This window comes from Lynx canadensis, chromosome E3, assembly GCF_007474595.2.
Source record: "Lynx canadensis isolate LIC74 chromosome E3, mLynCan4.pri.v2, whole genome shotgun sequence".
Taxonomy (NCBI): Eukaryota; Metazoa; Chordata; class Mammalia; order Carnivora; family Felidae; genus Lynx; species Lynx canadensis.
This window is the reverse complement of record NC_044318.1, coordinates 413,685-427,793: the sequence shown is the minus strand read 5'-3', so window position 1 is coordinate 427,793 and position 14,109 is coordinate 413,685. Positions and strand designations below refer to the sequence as shown.

Below are 14,109 nucleotides of genomic sequence, written 5' to 3'. Positions count from 1 at the left end.
GTTTTGTTTTGTTTTGTTTTTTGCAGTATCCAACTCATGCCTGTTTGTCTACTGTGTTGCTAGTTTTACTGATTTATAGGAATTTAAAATATATTCTGGATATAAGTTCCTGGTCAGTTTTCTGTCATTATCTTCCTCAACTCTGCTGTTTGCCTCCACTCTCTTAATACTGTTCTTGGTTGAACAGAAGGGTATCATTTAGTTATTTAGTTAGCAGTCAAATTTCGTTATTTTTTGGTCTATTTAAAAATGCTGGGGGCACCTGCGTGGCTCAGTCGATTGGGTGGCAGACCCACTCAGGTCATGATCTCACAGCTCCTGAGTTCGAACCCCACATTGGACTCTGTGCTGACAGCTCAGATCCTGGGCCTGCTTCAGATTCTGTATCTTCCCCCTCTCTCTGCCCCTTTCCTGTTTAGGCTCTGTCTCTCCCTCTCAAAAATAAATAAACATTTAAAATAAATAAATAAATAAATAAATAAATAAATAAATAAATAAATAAAAATGCTGTACCTAGGGCACCTGAGTGGCTCAGTCACTTAAGCATCTGACTCTTTTTTTTTTTTTTTAATTTTTTTTTTCAACGTTTATTTATTTTTGGGACAGAGAGAGACAGAGCATGAACGGGGGAGGGGCAGAGAGAGAGGGAGACACAGAATCGGAAACAGGCTCCAGGCTCTGAGCCATCAGCCCAGAGCCCGACGCGGGGCTCGAACTCACGGACCGCGAGATCGTGACCTGGCTGAAGTCGGACGCTTAACCGACTGCGCCACCCAGGCGCCCCAAGCATCTGACTCTTGATGTCGGCTTGGGTCATGATCTCACGGTTTGTGAGTCCAAGCCCCATGTTGGGCTCCCCGGCTGACGGTGCAGAGCCTTCTTGGGATTCTCTCTCGCCTTCTCTCTCTCTCTGCCCCTCCCTTCCTCATGCTCTCACCCTCTGCCTTTCAAAAGAAATGAATTCAGGGTGCCTGGCTAGCTCAGTCAGTTAGGCGTCTGACTTCAGCACCACGACCTTGTGGTTGGTGAGTTTGAACCCCAAATCGTGCTCTCTGCTGTCAGTGCAGAGCCAGCTTCGGATCTTCTGTGTGTGTGTGTGTGTGTGTGTGTGTGTGTGTGTGTGGGTGTGGGTGTCCCTTCCCCACTCATGTGCTCTATTTCAAAAATAAATAAACATTTAAATAAACAAACAAACTTTTAAAAAAATGTACCTTTCGGGGTACCTAGGTGGCTCAGTCGGTTAAGTGTCCAACTTCAGCTCAGGTCATGATCTCACGGTTCATGAGTTCGAGCCCCAAATTGGTCTCTGTGCTCACAGTGTGGAGCCTGCTTGAGATTCTCTCTCTCTCCCTCTCTCTCTCTGCCCCTCCCTGGCTCGTGCTTTCTCTCTCTCCCTCAAAATAAATAAATAAACTTAAAATAGAAGAGAGATTCTCTTGTAAAAGAAAAATGTTGTATCTTTCTATTTAGAAAAGCCAAGTGTCCATCAATGGATGAATGGGTAAACGAATTCTGATATTTCCATTCGATGAGATATTACTCAGCCATAAAAATGAGGCACTGACACCTGCTACAATGTGGGTGAACCTTGAAAACATGATACTCAGTGAAAAGCCAAACAGCAAAGACCACATGCTGTGTGATTCCATCTGGGTGGAATCCCAGGAAAGCAGATGAGCGGGTGCCAGGGGCTGGGGGGGGGGCAATTCATAAAGGGTACTAAGTTTCCTTTTGGGATAATGGACATACTCCAGAACCAGACAGTGATGATGGTCGCATGCCGTTGTGAACATACAAAATGGCACCAAATTGTTCACTGTGAGATGGTTAATTTTGCATTGTGTGAATTTTGCTCCAGTTTTCTACAAAGTGAAATAAGTGTTGGGCCAAGGTGAAGAGAAACTTCCGTGCTAGCTTTCTAAGAACTTCACCATTTAGTCTTTTAGGTCAGGCAACAGTCGACCTGGGACATGAGAAGTGCCGTGGTTGTCACTGACATTGATCACCTGCCTTCTGCGTTCTGGATACAGCACCAAACACTCTCCATGTGTGTTTGCCCTCACAGGTCTCTGTGGGAGAAGCTTTCTTTTATTATCGTTACATCTTTTAAGATAAGGAAATTGAGGCACAGGAGAGTTACGAAATGTTAAAGTTTCAGTGAAGGAGGGAAACACCCCAGTGGGTAGACGAGACCTAAGTTTTGTGCGGGCCAGACTGCAGGTTCTTTGGGGCTCAGGCAAGTCTCTTCTGTCTCTGGGCCTCTGTTCCCCTGCCTGTGACACAAGGAGCCCGAGCTTGGGCAGTGCTCCTGCTGGACGCTGAGATCTGCTGGAATTGGCTGAACTCCAAGCCCTGAGCTCACTCAGAGCTTGTGTAGTTGGGGCTGAGCTCAGAGGATCCTGGTCACTCAGCAGAAGGCCGCGATGGGGTCCACAGACCCTTCCCGAGAGTAGCCCCTGGCTGGCCCTGAGCAGGGTAATTAACCTTGTAAACCCCAGTTCTACATTTGCAACCTCTCAGGTGGGGTATGAATAGCCCCCACCTCACTGCTAGGAGGGATAATCTGTCACCATAGGACCGCAGAACGCGGCAGCGTGAATTCAAGGTTATCGTAGCTACTACTGTGAGTGGGTGATTCTTTCTGGGCAGGAACACTGCTGCCGAGAAGGTGGAGGGGTCGAGGCGGGTCCGAGATAGGGTGTGTGAGCCCTGCCTGGCCCTCTGACAGACAGTGGCGGCTCCACTGGGCCCAGAACAAGTGGCAGGACTGATAAGGCCTCCTGGCCCTGGCCAGAGGGGACCCAGGTTGGGTGTACGGGTTTGGAATTTTCATTTCCAAGAATCGAGTTGTCTTCAAAAATTAGGTTACTAAACAGAGTTATTTATTTATTTATTTATTTAAAAAAATTTTTTTTTCAACGTTTATTTATTTTTGGGACAGAGAGAGACAGAGCATGAACGGGGGAGGGGCAGAGAGAGAGGGAGACACAGAATCGGAAACAGGCTCCAGGCTCTGAGCCATCAGCCCAGAGCCCGACGCGGGGCTCGAACTCACGGACCGCGAGATCGTGACCTGGCTGAAGTCGGACGCTTAACCGACTGCGCCACCCAGGCGCCCCTAAACAGAATTAGTTAAATGTATAATGAGGGCACAGAGGTGTGGGGTGTTAGCAGGGAAGAGTTGGAAGATGTGAGCAAAGGTTGGCCCTGGGCACATCATTGTCCAGGAAACTGTGAGGGCTTTGAGGTAGGACCACACTTAGAGACTACCTGCTCCCAATCCTGTTACAGGTGCGGAGGCCCAAAGCAGGGCCAGCCTACCCCCGGGTCCCTCCAACTGCTGGCACCTGCCGGATTGTCCAGGAAGTGACCGTGAGCTCTGATTTCTGTAACAGCCCAATGAGGCAGGCCATTGTGGACTCTGAGATGCTGCCAGTGAGGGTGGTGTGCGATTCGGACCTCTGCTCTCTCCAGTCCAGCCCTGGATAGCCTTGCACCCGAGCCCTGCTAGGGCAGCCTGGGAAGGCATCCATGCAGGACCTCTGTGGCCTGGGTCCTAGTGGTCCCCCTTTACCTTTCATGGATCCCAGTACTCATTACTTGATAAGACACTAACTATATAGCCAGAAAAATAAACAACAAATGCTCTTGTGAAAGCTGCTAGCAGGAAGCAGGCCCCGAGGGGGTGATTGGAGAAGGGTAGTTTCCTCCAAATCTGGGACTTCCCCCAGACTTCTGGGGTCAAGAGACTGCCCAATGGGGGCAGCAACACGGCCAGGGAAATTGGAGGAAGGGGGCCTGCGACAGAGTCCTAGACCTCACATGTGAGTACTGGGCAGAGTCCCAGGGCCCCTGTGGACAGGCCCCCATGACCACAGCTGGCCACTCCCCCAGACACAAATGCCTTCCTTTTCCTCAGCCTCGCCTCCTGCTTCTGTGCCCTTATTCCCATTTCAGGGCCATTCCCGTGAACTGTGAGAGAACTCAGAAGCCTTTTTTTTTTTTTTTTTTTTTTGAGAGAGAGAGAGAGAGAGAGAGAGAGAGAGAGAGAGACTGTGAGCAGGAGAGGTGTGCAGTTTTCGTATATTCAGAGGATTGTGCAACCGTGCAATCAATTTTAGAATGTTTTCATCACCCCAAAAGAAACTCCATACCCTAGCAGCCACACCCTCCAACTCCCTGTGTCTAAACTACCTAAGCTATTTTCCTCCTCTATCGATATCCCTGTTCTGGACATTTCATATGAATGGAATCATGCAACTTGTGTGTTTTCAAGGTTCGTTCACGTAGCGGTACTTCATTCCCTTTTGTGACTGAACGCTATTTCTTTGCGTGGATTATCCCACATCAGCTGATGGACATTTGGGTCGTTCGCACTTCTAAAAAAATTTTTTAACGTTTATTTATTACTGAGAGACAGACACAGAGACACAGAGCGTGAGCCCCTAGGGGAGGGGTAGAGAGAGAGAGACACAGAATCTGAAGCAGGCTCCAGGCTCTGAGCTGTCAGCACAGAGCCCGACGCGGGGCCCGAACCCACAAACTGCGAGATCATGACCCAATCCGAAGTCAGTCACCTAACCGACTGAGCCACCCAGGAGCCAACTGAGCCACTTTTTGGCTACTACGAATGATGTTGCTATGAACATACAAGCTCTTGTGTGACCTTATGTTTTCATTTCTCTTGGGGATGTACCTCGGAGTAGAAGAGTCAGTTTGGTCATGCGGGAACCCTAGGTTCAACCTTTTGAGGAACTTCCTGTTTGCCACCGTGGCTGCACCATTTTACATTCTTACCAACAGCACGTAAAGATCCCAATTCCACATCCTGGTCCACACTTGGCATTTCGTCTTTCTGATCATAGCCATCCTCGGGGGTGTGAAGTGGAACCTGTTTTTGGGTTTGATTTGCATTTGCCTCATGAGTAATGATGCTGAGCATCTTTTCATGAATTCACTGGCCATTTTTCTGTATTCTTTGGATAAATGTCCTTTCACATCCTTTGCCCATTTTTCTTAAGTTTATTTAATTTTAGTAATATCTACACCCAGCATGGGTCTCAAACTCAGGACTCTGGAGATCAAGTCACACACTACCTGCTGAGCCAGCCGGGCACCTCTCTGCCCATTTTTCAGGTGGTTGTCTTTATTTCGAGTTGTAAGTTTTTTGTTTGTTTTTTTTTTTTAACATTCTGGATACAATTCCCTTATATGATTTGCAAATATTTTCTCTCATTCTGTGGGTGCTCTTTTTACTTTCTTTGGTGGTGCTCTTTGAGGCATAAACGTTTTTAATTTGCTAACTCCAATTAATTTTTTCTTTAGCCGCTTGTGCATTTGGTGTCTTATCTAAGAAACCCTTGCCAGTCCAAGGACAAGAGGGTTTACTCCTATGTTTTCTGGTAAGAGTTTTATGCTGTTAGCTCTTAACTTAGGTCTATGATCCTTGTGAGAGATTTTTTTACTTTCGGACTTTACAAGTCTTAAGTCTGAACTTTGTCCAAAGCAAGTGTTAGAGTGAAGAAAGCAACATTTTAGGGGCCTGGGTGGCTCAATCCGTTGAGCATCCGACTCTAATTATCACTTCAGGTGTGGTCTCCCTGTGGTCAGAGGAGCCACTCTCAGCATAGAGCCTGCTTGGGAATTCTCTCTGCCTCCCTCTGCCCTTTTCCCCCTCACGTGCTCTCTCTCTAAACAAACAAACAAACAAACAAACATTAAAAAAAAAGAATGCAACATTTTGATACAGCCTGCTTGAACCCCAAAGGCACACCCCAGCCACACCTTCCCTTTCACGCTGGTGGGCGGACCCCGTCCGCACTCTGGATAAACAGGCGGCCTGCAGGGTGCGCCCTGCTTCCCTAGAAGGCCTCGCGCCTGCGCAAAGGTCGCCTGCGCCTGCGCACTCAGCACCCATCTGCGCGCAGGCTCCTTTTGAGCTGTTCCTTGGCCCTGACACCGAGGCCTTTGCGAGCTTCGGAAGACGCGCCGGGTGGTTCGTGGGTTTGGAAGCTCCCGGCGCCCCGCATTTCTGCGACCTCGGGCGCGTCCAGCTCAAGCCCCCTCAGCCCCGTCCTGGGAGCCTCCTCCTCAAGCACCCTTATCTGGTCCCAGCCGGTCCTCCTGGGAGCACCCACCTCGCCTCTGCCCTGGGCCCTGTGGCCCCTCCCCCACCCCGGCCTCCATCCCGGGCCCGGCCCGTCCTCCTCGGAGCCCGCTCCCCGCCTCCGCCCCGGGCCCTCTGGCCCCTCCCCCACCCCGGCCCCCATCCCGGTCCCAGCCTGTCCTCCTCGGAGCCCCCACCCCGTCTCCGCCCACCGCAGGATGGGCGACAACACCAGCCCCATCAGCGTGATTCTGGTGAGCTCGGGCAGCAGGGGCAATAAACTGCTGTTCAGGTATCCCTTCCAGAGAAGCCAGGAGCACCCGGCGTCCCAGACAAGTAAGTGAGCGCCGGCAAAGGGACTGGCGCTCCCGGGCGTGCGCCCGGCGGCAGGATCGGAGCAGCGCACGGAGGCGGCTCCCTTCCCTCCCCGCCTCGCACGTTGAAACTGAAGTCGTTGACCTTTTTGTTTTCCTGATCATGTATTCAGTGCCTACTCATTAGAGTATTTGAAAAGTACGGAAGAGTAAAAGCAGAGAAAACTCACTCAGTTCAACATGCCAAAGGCATTATTGCTAACGTTCGTCAGTACCTCCAGCCTTTTAAGAATATGTAGAAGTACTGTATGAATGTATTCAGCTTGGAACAAACACGAAATGACAGGTACATCTGAAGTTTCCCCAGTTCTCCTTCCCTATCGCAGGGATAACCACCTGCCGTTTTGGCGGTTGTCCCTCCTGTACAGATATGTATGCAGAGAAAAACAGTGCCTTGTCTTGGGGTTTTTCCCCCCGCATGATACATTGTTCTGCGTTGGTCTTTTTTCCATTAAACGATCTTCCTTGGAGCACTTTTCCAGTTTATAAAGAGATCACCCTCACTCATAGAGCTGCACATAAGAACATAATAGACATTTAGGTTACTTGCAGTTTTTCACTATCATGAATGTGCAGTTCCTGATTTATATTTTGTTTTAAATTTACTTTTAAATTTGTTAACATGGTACACAGTTTTAAAGGTACAAAGGGGTATAGATGATGAAAAGAAAGTTCTTTCCCACCATCGATCCCTAGCCACTCATTTCCCCTTATAGGGGCAGCTGCTATTTCCATTTTCCTGTGTATTTTTCCAGAACTTTCTGTGTGAATATAAGCATATATACACATTTTCTTTTCTTTGTTTTATTTATTTATTTTTTGTAGTAATCTTTAAACCCAATGTTGGGCTGGAACTCAGGACGCCGAGATCGAGAGTCCCATGTTCTTCAGAGTGAGCCAGCCAGGTGCACCCACACATTTTGTTTTATTTTATTTCATTTTTATCTTATTTTATTTTTTAAAGTTGATATTATTTTATTTTTGAGAGAGAGGGACAGAGAGGGAGAGTGAGAATCCCAAGCAGGCTCTGCACTGTCAGCATGGAGCCTGGTGTGGGGCTTGATCTCTTGAACCATGAGATCATGACCTGAGCCGAAAGCAAGCGATGGGTGCTTAACTGACTCAGCCACCCGGGTGCTCCTACATGTTGTATTTTCTAAGCAGAAGTGAACACACTGTGCACACTTTTCTGCCATGTTGTTTTCATGTTCACTTTACATCTTGGATTTAGGTTCAGAATGATCAGAATCATGGGATGAACACACTGATTTATTCATTTAGGCCTCTGTTGATAGGCTTTTGGCTAATACAAACAGTGTAAATGTCTTTTCTGTATACATTATCATTTTTCAGAATATAGGGTCAATTCCCCACAGTGGGATGGTTGGATCTAGGGAGAAATGAACATATTGATCTTCAATAGATCAGATTTTTCTGTCTTTGTTAGTGAGATGGGTGAAGCGTCTGATCGTGATTTACATGTGCGTTTGTCTTAATGACAGAGAGCATGTTTTCCTCTTTTCACAGCCATTTGGATTTCCTTTTTAGTGAATGACTTACTCATAACCTTTGCCTAATTTCATCTTGGGTTTATTTTTTCCTTATAGATTTGAAGGAGCTCTTTAAATATTTAGGATAAAATAGGCCTTTTTCTGCGACAAAGCCACACATTCGTAGCCCGTTTGCTTCTGTGTGGTTCTTGCTGTATAGAATTTTGATTTTTATGGAGTCAGGTTTTCAGTCTGTTCTTTTGGAGTTTCTGAGTTTTGTTAAATGTAGAAAGGCGTTCTGTTCCTCAAGGTTAATGGAAAGAAACAAGACCTGTCTCGTGTTTTCCTATCTCATATTTACTATATATGTATTTTTTAATGTGTTTCTCTTGGTGTAAGTTGGACGCTCCTGGTAGGAGTTGGTGTCTTCTGCACACTTGCCGAGAGTGAGTTGTGTGTGCACCTCCCGGAGCCTTCTGAAGCAGGTGCTATGATGGGTGAGGAAGGATGTGGGAACATGGGGCTGCAGAGTGGTTGCTTCAAGAGCCAGCATGATTGTCTCTTCTCTCAGTGACTGGTTCTGCTGCCTTTCTCGCATACTGAATTCCCTGTTTATTTTTGACCTTTCATCTTTCCCAGCGATGTGGGTTCCACACTGCTGAATTACTGTAACTTTACACTGTGTTATACTTTCAGGTAGGATTAGTCGCTTATCATTACTTCTCTTTTTCAGCACTATCCTGGTTGTTCTTGCTTACTGTTCCCGGTGAACATGAGTACTGAATATTCTGGGCCCTTCTCCCAGACTGTTGGTGGTGTAGTGGGAATCGTGTCAAATGTATGGGCTAACTGCAAAAAAATGACATCTTTGTGTTGAGCCCCCTACTCAAGAGCATAGCATGTTTGCTTTCATTCTTGTCTCCCTTGCTAGCATTTCTGATTTCCTCATGGACCACTTGCCCGTAATGAACTTAAAAAAAATTTTTTTAGAGGGAGGGGAGGGTAGGTGATGGGCATTGAAGAGGGCATCTTTTGGGATGAGCACTGGGTGTTGTATGGAAACTAATTTGACAATTTCATATATTAAAAAAAATAATTAAAAAAATGCAAAAAAAAAAAACACCCTAAAGGTCCACATTCAAATAAAAAAAATTTTTTTAATGTTTATTTTATTTTAGAGAGAGAGACAGACAGACAGAGTGTGAGCAGGAGAGGGCCAGAGAGAGAGGGAGACACAGAATCCGAAGCAGGCTTCAGGCTCTGAGCTGTCATCACAGAGCCCAACACGGGGCTCGAACTCGCAAACCAGGAAATCATGACCTGAGCTTAACCCATTGAGCCACCCAGGTGCCCTGCCTATAAGGAACTTCTTAAGTTCATCCCAAGTTCTTTAAACTGTATTACTCTGGTAAGGTATGTGAAGGATTTTGGTATATGGACATTGAAAAATTTTTTCTTTAGCCTGTGCTTTTTCCAACCTAGCTGTCATCGTATACTGAGAGGGTGTGTGTGTGTGTGTGAGATTCTTTTTTTTTTTTTTTAAACTAAACGTAGTGGTAGCAAAAACATTTCCTATGTTATAATTCCTTGGAAACCGTAACTTTTGGGGAAAAAAATGTTTGTTATGGTAAAAAATATATATGTGGGGCGCCTGGATGGCTCAGTTGGTTAAGCATCCGACTCTTGATTTTGGCTCAGGTCATGATCTCAGGGTTTGTGAGATCAAGCCCCACAGTTGGCTCTGCACTGATAGCATGGAGCCTGCTTGGGATTCTCTGTCCCTGCCCCTGCTCACACTGTCTCTCTCTTTCTCAAAATAAATAAATAAACACACACACACAAAAGGGGTGATATATTAAAATACAAGTGTATATACATATTATAAAAGTTGCCATTTTAACCATTTTTAAGTTTACAGTTTGGTGGCATTAGTTTCATTCACCATGATTAATTCACTGCATTATGCACCTATCACCACTGTGTATTTCCAGAATTTTCCTCACCTCAAACTGAAATATGTAACCATTTAGCAATAACCCAATTTCCTCTGCCCTCAGCCTCTGGTAATCTCTAAACTACTTTCTGTCTCTCTTGAGTTTTGCCCACTGTAGGTATTTCATATAAGTGTAGTATTTGTCCTTTTGTGTCTGATTTCTTTTACTTAGCATAATGTTTTCAAGTTCTTCCATGTTTTAACATGTATCAAAACTCCATTCCTTTTTATGGCCATTGTGTGTATATATGCCACGTTTTTGAAGCCATCGCTTTTTTTTTTACTTGTTTTATTTTTTATTTTCTTAAATTTACATCCAAATTAGTTAGCATTTAGTGCAACAGTGATTTCAGAGTAGATTCCTTAGTGCCCCTTCCCCATTTAGCCCATCCCCCTGCCTCAACTCCTCCAGTAACCCTCAGTTTGTTCTCCACATTTATGAGTCTCTTCTGTTTTGTCCCCCTCCCTGTTTCTATATTATTTTTGTCTCCCTTACCTATGTTCATCTGTTTTGTCTCTTAAAGTCCTCATAGGAGTGAAGTCATATGATTTTTGTCTTTCTCTGACTAATTTCACTTAACATAATACCCTCCAGTTCCATTCACGTAGTTGCAAATAGCCAGATTTCATTCTTTTTGATTGCCGAGTAATATTCCATTGTGTGTGTATGTATATATATATATATATATATATATATATATATATATATAGCACATCTTCTTTATCCATTCATCCATCGTTGGACATTTGGGCTCTTTCCATACTTTGGCTGTTGTTGATAGTGCTGCTATAAACATGGGGGTGCATGTGTCCCTTTGAAACAGCACACCTGTATCCCTTGGATAAATGCCTAGCAGTGCCATTGCTGGGTCGTAGGGTAGTTCTGTTTTTAGTTTTTTGAGGAACCTCCATACTGTTTTCCAGAGTGGCTGCACCAGCTTGCATTCCCACCAGCAGTGCAAAAGAGATCCTCTTTCTCCGCATCCTCGCCAACATCTGTTGTTGCCTGAGTTGTTCATGTTAGCCATTCTGACAGGTGTGAGGTGGTATCTCATTGTGGTTTTGATTTGTATTTCCCTGATGATGAGCAATGTTGAGCATTTTTTCATGTGTCACTTGGCCATCTGGATGTCTTCTTTGGAGAAGTGCCTGTTCATGTCTTTTGCTCTTTTCTTCACTGGATTATTTGTTTTTTGGCTGTTGAGTTTGATAAGTTCTTTATAGATTTTGGATACTAACCCTTCATCTGATACGTCATTTGCAAATATCTTTTCCCATTCTGTCGGTTGCCTTTTAGTTTTGCTGATTGTTTCCTTCGCTGTGCAGTTTTTTATTTTGATGAGGTCCCAGTAGTTAGAGACCATTACTTTTAATGTATCCACAAACCTGCGTGTGGATGGATCCTCTTTTCTTAGCCACTCTCCCCCCTTTGCCCTCAGATAAGCCTCGTAGCAGATACGCCGTCAACAACACTGGAGACCATGCCGACGACCAGGATGGTGATTCCAGGTAAGGGCTTTACAGTCACTCCGTGATGGGGCTGTCGTGCCCCTTGGCCTGGGCAAAGCCCTACCTCCTGTTGACCCAGGGGTTTTCTTCTGTGACAAACCTGGTGTCCTTTTATTCCATTTGCGGGGGTTTCAGGTTGTGCAGAACTGGGATTGTGTTGCCAGTCTCGGCCTTGCTGCATAGTTTGTTCCATGTTCCAGCTGTGGACTGGTTGGTTGCTCAAGGAGATTGGAAAACAGATGAGGCTAGAGGGAACTTTATCTACCATGAGAGGAAGATGGAGAAAATCAGTCCCCAGTGCTGTGCTCAGACTTGACTTCTCAAGCATGTGCCCAGAGGGCACATGTAGGTGCTTGGGGCCGCCCAGCCTGCTCATGGGGTGATGTGGGCTGAGAGCCAGGGCTGATGTGACCCTTGCTCTTTTAGGGCACGGATGAAAGGCAGGTCCTGGTCCTTCCTGTGTGTGCTCCCCTGCTTGTCCTGGGAGATGCCGTCAGGGTGGCAAACATAAGAAATGACCACGTCTGCTTTACATTCATTTTAAGGCTTAGTAAATGGTACTACCAGCTAAAGGAGGGTTATGAATTGCCTGCCCTCGGTGCCTCTAAACACAGCTGGGGCCTGCCTGCAGTAAAGGACTCAGCCTCAACTGTTCCATGGCAGAATAGCTGAGGTCCCTTCCTGGGCCTTTGCCATGGAGTGAGCTAGCGCTATCTCCCTCAGGCCTCTTGCCAAGACACCATATCCGCCATGGTGTTGTGCAGTTCCACAATTGTGGTTTTTACCCTTTTTTGTGAGGGTATATGGGGCCTCTGGCGTGGCCAGTGACTGTCTCTGAGGGGAGCAAGCTTTGGAAGAGAGACCGGCAGGAGAGGGCAGGGGGTGTGGGGGATTATTGGACATCCCATGTTCTGCTTGATGTAGAAGGCTGTGGTCTTCTTGTCCTCTGAGGTCGGCCACTTGGAACAAACTCTGGTTTGTTACAGGTGCGTAGAAAGCACTTTGCTCCTTCTCGTGGGGTGGGTGCATTTTGTCTTCTGCCTGCAGCATAGATTCATTTAGAGCAGGGCTGGCCTGCCCTTCTCCCTCCAAGCTCCATAGGTTTGAGGGTCGGGCTGCTGAAGCAGGAAGTGCCATTGGAGCAGTCTGTGTGGCTTTCCTAGGAGGCTGGCAGCCCCTGAGCCCTGGAGTTAGCTCTCGGAGGCCTGTAATAAAAGACTAAGAAGATGTTTTTTAGGGAATTATTTTCATATGTAGCATACAGAAGGGGAAAAACCGTAGGAAGGGAGTGAGGCATTGTGGGTCTATCAGAATTCTCTGATAAGCTTGTTCAGTAAGAAGAGCTGGTTCCTTATACTCTGTCTGATTAAACTTAAGAATTACTTCATTTGGTAATTTTAGCACATGACAGCACTCCCCACCTGCTGTGTTTTCAGAGATACGGGTTAATACCCAGCTTTTTTTTGTCCCATTGGCCTGCCAAAGCCTCTGACACCTGGGGGAACCCTGCTGTGGCTCAGACATCTTCCAAAGCAGTACAGTTAAGGTGCATCGTACCTTTTGTCTGTGTTCTCCTTGATTGTCTTCTTGAAGGGGCTTTTCTTGTGAAACCAGGAGAATGGCCCTGAGCATTGTTTTGTTAGATTGAAACGATGTTAACAGGCCACTTGTGTAATGTGTGCGTGTGGTGGAAGACGTCCACGGCCTCAGAGGAGTGAGAATGTAGACCTTTGGTGCCCTGTGTTAAAGTCATCATTTAAATTGAAATGAAATGAAATTTAGTTCCTCCATTATACTAGCTGCATTTTAATTCTCCGGGGCCACAGGCAACTCATGGCTACTGTACTGAATGGTTCAGATTTAGAGTATCTCCACCACTGTAGAAACTTCTGTTGGACCGCACTGGCTTAGAGCGTGTGCTGGTTTTATAAGGTGAATCGTTAAGATGATGTGTTTCAGGGGCGCCTGGGTGGCTCAGAGTCAGTTGAGTGTCTGACTTCAGCTCAGGTCATGATCTCACAGTTTGTGAGTTCAAGCCCCGCATTGGGCTCTGTGCTGACAGCTCAGAGCCTGGAGCCTGCTTCAGATTCTGTGTCTCCCTCCCTCTGCCCTTCCCTGCTCATGCTCTCTCTCTGTCTCTCAAAAATGAATAAACGTTAAGAAAAAATTAAAAAAAAAAAAAAGATGTGTTTCAGGATATAAAAATTGTCAGGTTAACAAAAACTTATATAGAGTTCAGTAGGAAGAGAAGAATAAAATGGATATGGTTCATTATCTTTAAGGTTTGAAATTCAGATTTAGAAACGTTGTAGTGTTTCTGTTGGATGAGAGTTAGGGACCACGGAGGTCATGCTTCATAGCATTATGCAGCCCCGACACTGGCAGGGCAAAAACCATCAAGAGAGGTCTTGGAGAAAGCCTGGAGTCTGTCACAAAGGCACGATCCCTCCCAACGTGCAGTGTTCTGGGCACCGTCTTAGAAGGAGAAGCTGGTAGCTTGGAGAAGAGTTGACTTTATTTCAGAACACTCAGAAATCATTTTACTTTAAAATGTTTGTGTGTGTGTGTGTGTGTGTTTTTGTGTGTGAGAGAGAGACAGAGCGTGAGCAGGGGAGGGGCAGAGCGAGAGGAAGACAC

The 14,109-nt window shown here is 46.2% G+C and overlaps 1 protein-coding gene across 5 annotated transcripts in view; it reads left to right on the top strand.

Annotated features, from left to right (window-relative positions):
* Positions 1-5,940: 5,940 nt before the first annotated feature.
* The window catches only part of NPRL3 (NPR3 like, GATOR1 complex subunit), a 43,479-nt gene continuing 35,310 nt past the window's right edge, over positions 5,941-14,109 (top strand). The window contains exons 1-2 of one of the 5 annotated variants that reach the window (XM_030300891.1): positions 5,941-6,442; positions 11,403-11,472. In XM_030300891.1, coding sequence (XP_030156751.1) covers positions 6,325-6,442; positions 11,403-11,472 — 188 coding nt within the window. In that variant the 5' untranslated portion in view covers positions 5,941-6,324. Of the gene's footprint in view, positions 6,443-6,684; positions 6,767-9,310; positions 9,384-11,402; positions 11,473-14,109 lie in introns of those variants that run through there. The other 4 variants (XM_030300892.1, XM_032591592.1, XM_030300895.1 and 1 more) reach the window with 4 other exon arrangements.